This window comes from Mauremys reevesii, linkage group 1, assembly GCF_016161935.1.
Source record: "Mauremys reevesii isolate NIE-2019 linkage group 1, ASM1616193v1, whole genome shotgun sequence".
Lineage (NCBI taxonomy): Eukaryota > Metazoa > Chordata > Testudines > Geoemydidae > Mauremys > Mauremys reevesii.
Window position 1 is genome coordinate 686729 of NC_052623.1, and position 12702 is coordinate 699430.

General features: G+C 64.8%; 1 protein-coding gene across 1 annotated transcript; it reads right to left on the bottom strand.

The window, feature by feature from the left end:
- Positions 1-1212: 1212 nt before the first annotated feature.
- TIMM10B (translocase of inner mitochondrial membrane 10B) lies at positions 1213-12663 on the bottom strand. The gene is made up of 3 exons (XM_039500361.1): positions 12433-12663; positions 5295-5390; positions 1213-3343 (listed from the first exon to the last, which is right to left on the bottom strand). The coding sequence occupies exons 1-3, from the start codon at positions 12478-12480 to the stop codon at positions 3080-3082; spliced, it is 408 nt and encodes a 135-aa protein (XP_039356295.1). The 5' UTR covers positions 12481-12663; the 3' UTR covers positions 1213-3079.
- Between the last annotated feature and the right edge of the window lie 39 nt (positions 12664-12702).

Genomic DNA, 12702 nt, shown 5'->3' on the forward strand with positions numbered 1-12702 from the left:
CACAGCATTGGGGCTACACCCCAGCTTTTAAGCAGGCCTTCGGAGGAACCCTTCAATGTTCTGGACCCCCAAAGACTCCCACTCTTCCTCCAGGGAAGGCCACAGGGTCTGAGTGCTCTGGGCTCCAGCCTCCTGCTTCCCAGTGGAGCTCTGCCCAGCACATAATTTGCTAACCGAGAATTTTCTGCTCTTGGGATGCTGCATTGACGTGGGTCACTGTCAGCACCTTCCAGCCACTTCATTAACAAGGTGACACCCACACCTCCTGTCCCACGCTGCCCCCCCCCAGAGCAGACAACCCCCTTTTCCTCCAGGGCAGTAATGCCAAATACAGATGGAAACTGAGGCACATGGAAGATTAATAAATAGTCCAGATGTGACAAAGCAAGGATTTACCCTTGTTATGATGTATATAAGCCTATGGGAGTCTTACTGTTTTGCATGAATGCTGTGTGTGCCTCAGTTTCCCTGTGTGCTGCACCAATGTCTAGGTGGTGGGAATAAGGGTGTGTGAGTTGCAGGGGCTGCTCCAGCTGCCTGCATGGATGCTATGGCCGCCCCTTCGTAACCTGAGACCCAGGAAGGGGGTGTGACCAGGTGACTCTTGGCCCAGAAGCCAGGAGGAGCAACTGGCCGGGCAGGGGCCAGGCAGCTGGAAGGGAGTCAGTCTCCGCTGGCTTAGGGCACAGGGGGAGGACCAGAGCCCTGGCTCTGGGCTCCCCTCCCGCCAAGATGGACTTGGCTGAAAGTCACTGATTTCTGTGCTAACAAGCTCTGCCCTACGCCGTGTTCCTGTTGACTAGTAAACCTTCTGTGTTACTGGCTGGCTGAGAGTCACGTCTGACCGTGAAGTGGGGGTGCAGGACCCTGTGGCCCCCCCAGGACCCCGGTGGGGGGACTCGCTGTGGGAAGCGCACGGAGGGGCAGAGGATGCTGAATGCTCCAAGGAGAGACCCAGGAGGTGAAGCCGTGGGAGCTTCTTGCCCTGGGGACAGGCTGCTCCGAGGGAGAGGAGGCTCCCAGAGTCCTGCCTGGCTTGGTGGGGAGCAGGTCCAGAGCAGCGCCCGGGGACTCTGTGACACCAGAAAATCCCCACTTTGTTGCCGGGAGAAGCCATAGCACAGTGCCGAGATGGGACAGACCCAGCCCATGGCGCAGGGGGAGCAGGCCCAGCAGGCAGCACAGGGAGGGATGGGGGGGAAAAGGCCCAGCATGGTGCCATGGGGTCAGACTCAGCACAGTGCCTGGGGGAGCAGGGGGAGCCAACCCAGCGCAGAGCCAGGGGTGTGTGTAGCAGGAGCAGACCCAGCACGGTGCCCGGGGGGCAGTGGGAGGAGCAGGCCCAGCGCAGCACCTGGGGAAGTAGGGGGGGGATCAGGCCCAGCGTGGTGCCCAGAGGGGGCAGGGGTAGCGGGTCCAGCGCAGTGCCCGGTGAGACAGGGGAGTGCACCCAGCAGGAAACCCAGAGAGAGGGAAGCCCACTGGCAGTGGGACACGGATCCCTGTCTTGAAACTGTTCACCAGGGGCTGGGGAAGGCCAGAGCCCTGGGGGTCAGGGGTTTGGTTCCCCCAGGAAGGTCTGTCTGGAGCCAGAGCTCCAGGAGGTTTCACTGCCGGGCTCGGGGTCCTCAGAGGGGCCTGGGACACGGCTGGGATCTGCCTGTGAACCAGTCCCCTGCCCCAGTAGGCCCAGACCCAGGCCAGCTGTTTCTCAGGCTGGAGCAGCTGGCAGGGGGATGCGTGTGCTGGCTGAATGAGAGCTGAGGGCTGTGTGGGCAGCTTGGAACAAATGTGGGAGCTTCATGTTAATCTCTTTATTACCCATGTACAGCTCCGTGCACTCCACTTGGCACGGCTGCCCCTGGAGCGGGAGAGGCTTTCCTCCCAGGGACAGCTGCTGCAGCCGTCCAGCGCGAGAGAAGCTGGATCTCAGCAGAGCAGGGTGCTTCAGGCCATGGCGCCCACCTTTCCTAACACCACCCCCTTGTTCTGACCCAGCCGGCTTGTCCTTTGCTGTGCTCCTGAGGCCGCGCGGGGTCTCTGAGCAGGAGTCTACCTCAGGGGACGCGCTGGGCCCAGTCCAGGGGTGCTGTGGCTGCCCGGGGTGGAGCGGGGCCTGGCACACTAGTTTAAAAGCAGGGCAGAGCCTGTCAACGCATGCCAAGTGCAACAGCCCCATGCTCCACCTCGGATCGTCGTGCACTGGCACATGGGACTGGAGCAGGGATGGCGGATGGAGACAGACAGGAGCCTTCCCCACAAGGCTGCAAGACACTCCCCTCACTCCTGTGGGGCCACACAAGCTCCATTCACCTGGCGTATAGGAGCCAGGGGCAGAGCCCCTCTCCTTACAGTGACCCCCTCGTCTCCCAGTCCCTAGGGGCAGGGCTCACCCTAGTGACTCAGTGTCGAAATGGAGCAACAAAGACTGAGTGGCTAAGGGGCACGATCAGGGTGTGGGGCTGCCCCCTCCACCGGGGGGGGGGTGTCCATGGAGAATCATGAGAGCGAGGCACAGAAGCAGCACCAGAGCCCCCCAACACACACACAGCTTCAGGGCGGGAAGAAGTGACACCCTGGGAAGGCCCTCCCAGCAGCTGTGTGAGCGGGCTGGGGCCTGCCTAAAGCATCCCACGCACCCCGGGAATCAAGAGGACACTGATTTACTGCTAATAGGAAATAGCCTTCCAGGACAGAGAGAAAACCCTGCCCTGGGGCACGAGAGCCTAGCACAGAGCAGCAGCGGTGACTAACAAGCCCTCAGCAGGGCACCCCCCAGGCTGCTCCAGACAGCCTGGTCGCAACGGACCCAAGCAGCTGCTCAGAGCCCGATAGGCAGGCTGGCCTGGCCCAAACGCTGCTGGAACTCGCGTGGTGGCGCTGCCCGGAGGCCCGGGCTGCAGCTGGCAGTTGCATCTAGGGTAGTGATGCCGGCACTAATCGGCCCAGTCCCGAGTGCCCATCTGGGCTGGATCCAGCGCTGGGAGGAGGCCCAGCCCAGGGTGAGGCTGTTTCACACCCAGCCCAAGTCCAGGGTGCAGCCATGGGGGACGAGGAAACGCCGGGAAGCAGTGGGGCACTAGCTGACGGTGTCTGGGGTGCTCTCTGCACTGGCAGCCACCTGCTGGTTAGGGTGGGTTTCCGTGCCAGTCGCTGCTGGCAGGGCCGCAGGGGCAGCACCGGGGACCTCCTTCGGACTGGAGCCTGGGGCCACCTGGGCTGCAGCAGCCTCGTAGTCTGAGATGCGGCGCTGCACAATGGAGGGCATGAGCTGCACGTAGGCGCCCATCAGGCGGTGGTTGGAGTGGACGAGCTTCCCAGCACAGCCATCTAGACAGGCCTCCTGCAAGGACAAACCATGGCTGTCACAAGGGACCCGGCTCCATGGGGAGCAGATTCCCATTCCAGCCCACAGCTCCCACTGCCCAGCCCCCGCCCCAAAGGCATCCTGCCATCCTCAATACCCATGCCCACGAAGCTGGGCAGCCCACGGCTCTGACACACGGGATGCAAAGTGTGACGTTATGAGTGTGATATAACATCTCATTGAAAGGTGACAGGGCCAGAAAGAGTTAATCAACTCACAGACTGACCTGCAGCCATGGGTGAACCTTAAGGACTGGTTAGGAAGATACTAGATGAACAGAGCTGGGAAATGCAAGTCTGCATTGGGAGAGGTAGAAGGGGAGATGTTTGCTCAGGTCTTGGGATGTCAGCAAACAAGTCTTGTCTATTGCTATGGCTTTGAATCAAAGATCAAAAGAGGAATATTAACATTTAGGAAGACACTTGCGTGAAATAGTGTTATTGTCTATGTGTCTCTTTGAACATAAGAACATAAGAACGGCCGTACCGGGTCAGACCAAAGGTCCATCTAGCCCAGTATCTGTCTACCGACAGTGGCCAATGCCAGGTGCCCCTGAGGGAGTGAACCTAACAGGCAATGATCAAGTGATCTCTCTCCTGCCATCCATCTCCATCCTCTGACGAACAGAGGCTAGGGACACCATTGTTACCCAGCCTGGCTAATAGCCATTTATGGACTTAGCCACCATGAATTTATCCAGTCCCCTTTTAAACCCTGTTATAGTCCTAGCCTTCACAACCTCCTCAGGTAAGGAGTTCCACAAGTTGACTGTGCGCTGCGTGAAGAAGAACTTCCTTTTATTTGTTTTAAACCTGCTGCCTATTAATTTCATTTGGTGACCCCTAGTTCTTGTATTATGGGAATAAGTAAATAACTTTTCCTTATCCACTTTCTCAACATCACTCATGATTTTATAGACCTCTATCATGTCCCCCCTTAGTCTTCTCTTTTCCAAACTGAAGAGTCCTAGCCTCTTTAATCTTTCCTCATATGGGACCCTCTCTAAACACCTAATCATTTTAGTTGCTCTTTTCTGAACCTTTTCTAGTGCTAGAATAACTTTTTTGAAGTTTGTGGTCACCTGTACTGAACTGTTTAATGGATAAATTACTCTGTGCTAATTGCCAGGATGTTTGGGAGAAGGAGTTAAGCCCATTGTTTTCTCAGGCCGAAAGGCTGCTGGAAATGTATAAGAACCTGGGACACGATCCTGCTTCATCTCAGATCCGCTTTGGGTTTCAAGAGGGGGAAACCTTAAGCCATAAGGATTGAGATCCCCAGTCACTGACTGGAGTCACCCTGAATATGGACATTGGACTGTAACCTCTGGACTATTTCTAAAAGGACTTTTGGCAACTACAAGCTCCTCTCTGCTATGTATCTGAACCTCAAGAATTGAATTCAAGTCTGTCTGTATATTGATCTTTTAACCAACACTCTCTCTCTTTTCTTTTTTAATAAATTTTAGCTTAGTTGATAAGAATTGGCTGTAACGTGTATTTTGGGTAAGATCTAAGTCATAATTGGACCTGGGTGTGTGGCTTATCGTTTCGGATTGGAAAAACCTTTTCTTTTATATGATGAGATCAGATTCTCAGGAATCATCATCATATCTGACAGGTGTGTCTGGATGGAGGCCTGAGGCTGGGCACTTTAAGGAAACTGCGGGGTTTGGACTCTAAGTAACCAGTGAGGTAACACAGAGGCTATTTTGTGCTGGTTGGTAAATCTAAGTACTGGAATAACCACCAGTTTCTGGGGTTTGTCTGCTCCGTTTTGTCTGCAGTTCACCCTAATTGAGTGACCTCAGCTGGCTCCCACAGGCAGCACTGTCACAAAGAGCTAGGAACAGACAGCTCCTCGGCCTGGAGGGAATGAGCTCCCCCGCAGCCCTGTGCCTGGGGGACTAGCAGGATCCAGAGCTAACCTCCTCCCTGGTGAGTGCCCGGTAGTTCAGGTTGGAGATGCAGCGCAGGAAGCAGAGCTCGGTCATCCTGTTGTAGACCAGCAGGAAATCCCGCAGCTGGAAAGAGAGCGGGGTGGGGTGGGGTGGGGTGGGTTTAGACCCTGACTCTGTGACACTCCCACCCCCCACCAGCTCCGCACAGATCCCTCACCCCTCTCTGACTCTCGGCACTGGTACCCCACCGCCTGGCTGGATAGCCAGCCCCGCTGCCACAACGCAGACCCCGCTCCGGCGGCGCAGCTACGGCTCAGCCGGCCCCCGCGCTCCGGGGGGGCTGGGCTCACCCGGGTTCCTTTGCTAAGGGAGGCTGTTCTCTGAGGCAGCCGCTGCGCGGCGGCATTAAACACTGGCTAAGCGAGAGGTCTCGGAATACGACTGTAAATGGGGACGTGTCATCGAGCGAGTCGGCTCTGGGCCCGGTGCTACTGAACACTCGTGCGAAAAGCCCCAGGGCACCAGGAGACACCGCGGCTGGCGGTCCGGGGGCAAGGGCTGCAGCAAGTCGCCCAGGCAGGCTGCGGAGGCCCCGCACAGCAGGGTTAGAGCAGGTCGGGGACACCTGGGGGGGGGCAGGTGACACTGGGCCCCCCCGCACAGCAGGGTTAGAGCAGGTCGGGGACACCGGGGGGGGGGGCAGGTGACACTGGGCCCCCCCGGCACAGCAGGGTTAGAGCAGGTCGGGGACACCTGGGGGGGGAGATGACACTGGGCCCCCCCCGCACAGCAGGGTTAGAGCAGGTCGGGGACACCTGGGGGGGGAGATGACACTGGGCCCCCCCGCACAGCAGGGTAAGAGCAGGTCGGGGACACCTGGGGGGGGGGGCAGATGACACTGGGCCCCCCCGCACAGCAGGGTTAGAGCAGGTCGGGGACACCTGGGGGGGGCAGATGACACTGGCCCCCCCGCACAGCAGGGTTAGAGCAGGTCGGGGACACCTGGGGGGGGGCAGATGACACTGGGCCCCCCGGCACAGCAGGGTTAGAGCAGGTCGGGGACACCTGGGGGGGGCAGATGACACTGGGCCCCCCCGCACAGCAGGGTTAGAGCAGGTCGGGGACACCTGGGGGGGGGCAGGTGACACTGGCCCCCCCGGCACAGCAGGGTTAGAGCAGGTCAGGGACACCTGGGGGGGGCAGATGACACTGGCCCCCCTGCACAGCAGGGTTAGAGCAGGTCGGGGACACCTGGGGGGGGGGCAGATGACACTGGCCCCCCCCGGCACAGCAGGGTTAGAGCAGGTCGGGGACACCTGGGGGGGGCAGATGACACTGGGCCCCCCCGGCACAGCACGGTTAGAGCAGGTCGCGGACACCTCGGGGGGGCAGATGACACTGGCCCCCCCCGGCACAGCAGGGTTAGAGCAGGTCGGGGACACCTGGGGGGGGGGCAGATGACACTGGCCCCCCCCGGCACAGCACGGTTAGAGCAGGTCGGGGACACCTGGGGGGGGCAGGTGACACTGGCCCCCGGCACAGCACGGTTAGAGCAGGTCGGGGACACCTGGGGGGGGCAGATGACACTGGCCCCCCCCGGCACAGCACGGTTAGAGCAGGTCGGGGACACCTTTGGGGGGGGCAGATGAAACTGGGCCCCCCCGCACAGCAGGGTTAGAGCAGGTCGGGGACACCTGGGGGGGGGCAGATGACACTGGCCCCCCCGGCACAGCAGGGTTAGAGCAGGTCGGGGACACCTGGGGGGGGAGATGACACTGGCCCCCCCCGCACAGCAGGGTTAGAGCAGGTCGGGGACACCTGGGGGGGGCAGATGACACTGGCCCCCCCCGCACAGCAGGGTTAGAGCAGGTCGGGGACACCTGGGGGGGGCAGTTGCCACTGGGCCCCCCCGGCACCGCCGGGTTAGAGCAGGTCGGGGACACCTGGGGGGGGCAGGTGACACTGGGCCCCCCCGCACAGCAGGGTTAGAGCAGGTCGGGGACACCTGGGGGGGGCAGGTGACACTGGGCCCCCCCCCGGCACAGCAGGGTTAGAGCAGGTCGGGGACACCTGGGGGGAGCAGATGACACTGGGCCCCCCCGCACAGCAGGGTTAGAGCAGGTCGGGGACACCTGGGGGGGCAGGTGACACTGGCCCCCCGGCACAGCAGGGTTAGAGCAGGTCGGGGACACCGGGGGGGGCAGGTGACACTGCCCCCCCCCGGCACAGCAGGGTTAGAGCAGGTCGGGGACACCTGGGGGGGGCAGATGACACTGGCCCCCCCGGGACAGCAGGGTTAGAGCAGGTCGGGGACACCTGTGGGGGGGCAGGTGACACTGGCCCCCCCGGCACAGCAGGGTTAGAGCAGGTCGGGGACACCTGGGGGGGGGCAGTTGACACTGGGCCCCCGGCCCAGCGGGGGTAGAGCAGTTCGTGGCCACCTGGGGGGGGCAGGTGACACTGGCCCCCCTGCACAGCAGGGTTAGAGCAGGTCGGGACACCTGGGGGCAGGTGACACTGGCCCCTGCACAGCAGGGTTAGAGCAGGTCGGGGACACCTGGGGGGGCAGGTGACACTGGCCCCCCCCCCGGCACACCAGGGTTAGAGCAGGTCGGGGACACCTGGGGGCAGGTGACACTGGGCCCCGCACAGCAGGGTTAGAGCAGGTCGGGGACACCTGGGGGCAGATGACACTGGCCCCGGCACAGCAGGGTTAGAGCAGGTCGGGGACACCTGGGGGCAGTTGACACTGGCCCCCCTGCACAGCAGGGTTAGAGCAGGTCGGGGACACCTGTGGGGGGCAGGTGACACTGGCCCCCCCGCACAGCAGGGTTAGAGCAGGTCGGGGACACCTGGGGGGGGCAGGTGACACTGGGCCCCCCCGCACAGCAGGGTTAGAGCAGGTCGGGGACACCTGGGGGGGGCAGATGACACTGGGCCCCCCCGGCACAGCAGGGTTAGAGCAGGTCGGGGACACCTGAGGGGGGGCAGGTGACACTGGCCCCCCCGGCACAGCAGGGTTAGAGCAGGTCGGGGACACCTGGGGGGGGCAGGTGACACTGGGCCCCCCCGGCACAGCAGGGTTAGAGCAGGTCGGGGACACCTGGGGGGGGCAGATGACACTGGCCCCCCCCGGCACAGCAGGGTTAGAGCAGGTCGGGGACACCTGGGGGGGGCAGGTGACACTGGGCCCCCCCGGCACAGCAGGGTTAGAGCAGGTCGGGGACACCTGGGGGGGGGCAGTTGACACTGGGCCCCCGGCACAGCAGGGTTAGAGCAGATCGGGGACACCTGGGGGGGGCAGGTGACACTGGCCCCCCCGCACAGCAGGGTTAGAGCAGGTCGGGGACACCTGGGGGGGGCAGATGACACTGGGCCCCCCCCGCACAGCAGGGTTAGAGCAGGTCGGGGACACCTGGGGGCAGGTGACACTGGGCCCCGCACAGCAGGGTTAGAGCAGGTCGGGACACCTGGGGGCAGATGACACTGGCCCCCCGGCACAGCAGGGTTAGAGCAGATCGGGGACACCTGGGGGGGGCAGGTGACACTGGGCCCCCTGCCCCGCCGGGGGAGAGCAGGTCGGGGACACCTGGGGGGGGCAGGTGACACTGGGCCCCCCCGGCACAGCAGGGTTAGAGCAGGTCGGGGACACCTGGGGGGGGGGCAGTTGACACAGGGCCCCCCGCACACCAGGGTTAGAGCAGGTCGGGTACACCTGGGGGGGGCAGATGACACTGGGCCCCCCCGGAACACCAGGGGTCGAGCAGGTCGGGACACCTGGGGGCAGGTGACACTGGGCCCCCGCACAGCAGGGTTAGAGCAGGTCGGGGACACCTGGGGGCAGGTGACACTGGGCCCCGGCACAGCAGGGTTAGAGCAGGTCAGGGACACCTGGGGGGGGCAGTTGACACTGGGCCCCCGGCACAGCAGGGTTAGAGCAGGTCGGGGACACCTGGGGGGGGCAGATGACACTGGGCCCCCCCGGCACAGCAGGGTTAGAGCAGGTCAGGGACACCTGAGGGGGGGCAGGTGAAACTGGCCCCGCACAGCAGGGTTAGAGCAGGTCAGGGACACCTGGGGGCAGTTGACACTGGGCCCCCGGCACAGCAGGGTTAGAGCAGGTCGGGGACACCTGGGGGGGGCAGATGACACTGGGCCCCCCCGGCACAGCAGGGTTAGAGCAGATCGGGGACACCTGGGGGGGGCAGGTGACACTGGCCCCCCTGCACAGCAGGGTTAGAGCAGGTCGGGGACACCTGGGGGGGGCAGGTGACACTGGCCCCCCTGCACAGCAGGGTTAGAGCAGGTCGGGGACACCGGGGGGGGGCAGGTGACACTGGCCCCCCCGCACAGCAGGGTTAGAGCAGGTCGGGGACACCTGGGGGGGGGCAGATGACACTGGGCCCCCCCCCCGCACAGCAGGGTTAGAGCAGGTCGGGGACACCTGGGGGGGGCAGATGACACTGGGCCCCCCCCGCACAGCAGGGTTAGAGCAGGTCGGGGACACCTGGGGGGGGCAGGTGACACTGGGCCCCCCCGCACAGCAGGGTTAGAGCAGGTCGGGGACACCTGGGGGGGGCAGGTGACACTGGGCCCCCCCCGCACAGCAGGGTTAGAGCAGGTCGGGGACACCGGGGGGGGGGCAGGTGACACTGGGCCCCCCCCCGCACAGCAGGGTTAGAGCAGGTCGGGGACACCTGGGGGGGGCGGCAGGTGCCACTGGCCCCCCGGCCCAGCAGGGTTAGAGCAGGTCGGGGACACCTGGGGGGGGCAGGTGACAATGGGCCCCCCCCGCACAGCAGGGTTAGAGCAGGTCGGGGACACGGGGGGGGGGCAGGTGACACTGGGCCCCCCCCGCACAGCAGGGTTAGAGCAGGTCGGGGACACCTGGGGGGGGCAGGTGACACTGGGCCCCCCCCGCACAGCAGGGTTAGAGCAGGTCGGGGACACCTGGGGCAGGTGACACTGGGCCCCCGCACAGCAGGGTTAGAGCAGGTCGGGGACACCTGGGGGCAGGTGACACTGGGCCCCCCCGGCACAGCAGGGTTAGAGCAGGTCGGGGACACCTGGGGGGGGCAGGTGACAATGGGCCCCCCCCGCACAGCAGGGTTAGAGCAGGTCGGGGACACGGGGGGGGGCAGGTGACACTGGGCCCCCCCGGCACAGGAGGGTTAGAGCAGGTCGGGGACACGGGGGGGGCGGGTGACACTGGGCCCCCCCGCACAGCAGGGTTAGAGCAGGTCGGGGACACCTGGGGGGGGCAGGTGACACTGGGCCCCCCCCGCACAGCAGGGTTAGAGCAGGTCGGGACACCTGGGGGCAGATGACACTGGGCCCCGCACAGCAGGGTTAGAGCAGGTCGGGGACACCTGGGGGGGGCAGGTGACAATGGGCCCCCCCCGCACAGCAGGGTTAGAGCAGGTCAGGGACACCTGGGGGGGGCAGGTGACACTGGGCCCCCCCGCACAGCAGGGTTAGAGCAGGTCGGGGACACCTGGGGGGGGCAGGTGACACTGGGCCCCCCCGCACAGCAGGGTTAGAGCAGGTCGGGGACACCTGGGGGGGGCCGTTGACACTGGGCCCCCCCGCACCGCAGGGTTAGAGAAGGGCGGGGAGACCTGGGGGGGGCAGGTGACACTGGGCCCCCCCGCACAGCGGGGGTTGAGCAGGTGGGGGACACCTGGGGGCAGGTGACACTGGGCCCCCCCGCACAGCAGGGTTAGAGCAGGTCGGGGACACCTGGGGGTGGGCAGATGACACTGGCCCCCCCCCGCACAGCAGGGTTAGAGCAGGTCGGGGACACCGGGGGGGGGCCAGTGACACAGGCCCCCCCGCACACCAGGGGTAGAGCAGGTCGGGGACACCTGGGGGGGGCAGGTGACACTGGGCCCCCCCCGCACAGCAGGGTTAGAGCAGGTCGGGGACACCTGGGGGGGGCAGGTGACACTGGCCCCCCCCCGGCACAGCAGGGTTAGAGCAGGTCGGGGACACCTGGGGGGAGCAGATGACACTGGGCCCCCCCGCACAGCAGGGTTAGAGCAGGTCGGGGACACCTGGGGGGGGCAGATGACACTGGGCCCCCCCCGGCACAGCGGGGTTAGAGCGGGACGGGGACACCTGGGGGGGCAGGTGACACTGGCCCCCCCGCACAGCAGGGTTAGAAAAGGACGGGGACACCTGGGGGGGGAGATGACACTGGCCCCCCCGGCACAGCAGGGTTAGAGCAGGTCGGGGACACCTGGGGTGCAGGTGACACTGGGCCCCCGCACAGCAGGGTTAGAGCAGGTCGGGACACCTGGGGGACAGGTGACACTGGGCCCCCCCCGCACAGCAGGGTTAGAGCAGGTCGGGGACACCTGGGGGGGGCAGGTGACACTGGGCCCCCCCCGCACAGCAGGGTTAGAGCAGGTCGGGGACACGAGGGGGGACAGGTGACACTGGGCCCCCCCCGCACAGCAGGGTTAGAGCAGGTCGGGGACACCTGGGGGGGGCGGGTTACACGGGGCCCCCCCGCACAGCAGGGTTAGAGCAGGTCGGGGACACCTGGGGGGGGCAGGTGACACTGGGCCCCCCCCGCACAGCAGGGTTAGAGCAGGTCGGGGACACCGGGGGGGGCAGGTGACACTGGGCCCCCCCGCACAGCAGGGTTAGAGCAGGTCGGGGACACCTGGGGGGGCAGGTGCAAATGGGCCCCCCCCGCACAGCAGGGTTAGAGCAGGTCGGGGACACGGGGGGGGGCAGGTGACACTGGGCCCCCCCGGCACAGGAGGGTTAGAGCAGGTCGGGGACACCTGGGGGGGGCAGATGACACTGGGCCCCCCCGGCACAGCAGGGTTAGAGCAGGTCGGGGACACCTGGGGGGGGCAGGTGACAATGGGCCCCCCCCGCACAGCAGGGTTAGAGCAGGTCGGGGACACCTGGGGGCAGGTGACACTGGCCCCCGCACAGCAGGGTTAGAGCAGGTCAGGGGACACCTGGGGGCAGGTGACACTGGGCCCCGCACAGCAGGGTTAGAGCAGGTCGGGGACACCTGGGGGCAGATGACACTGGGCCCCCGCACAGCAGGGTTAGAGCAGGTCGGGGACACGGGGGGGGGCAGGTGACACTGGGCCCCCGGCCGGCGTCTCCCCCCGCCCCGCGCTGCCCCTCCCCCCCCCGCACTCACGCTGCGAAGCTGCTGCTGCTGCTGCTGCTGCTCCCCCGGCGGCTCCATCCCGAGCCCACGTGCCCTGCCCTGGCGCTTTGCATAGGCCACGTGACTCACTTCTCCTCCGCCCGTCCCTGCCTGACTTCAAACATCACTTCCGCCATGGATATGATGTCACAGAGGGGCCGCGAGTCCTGGCCACTCCGAGGAACGCTTTGCTGGTCATTTCCTGACGTCACTTCCGTTCTGCGGTTTAAACTTTTTCCGGGGTCAGGTGTCACTTCCGCC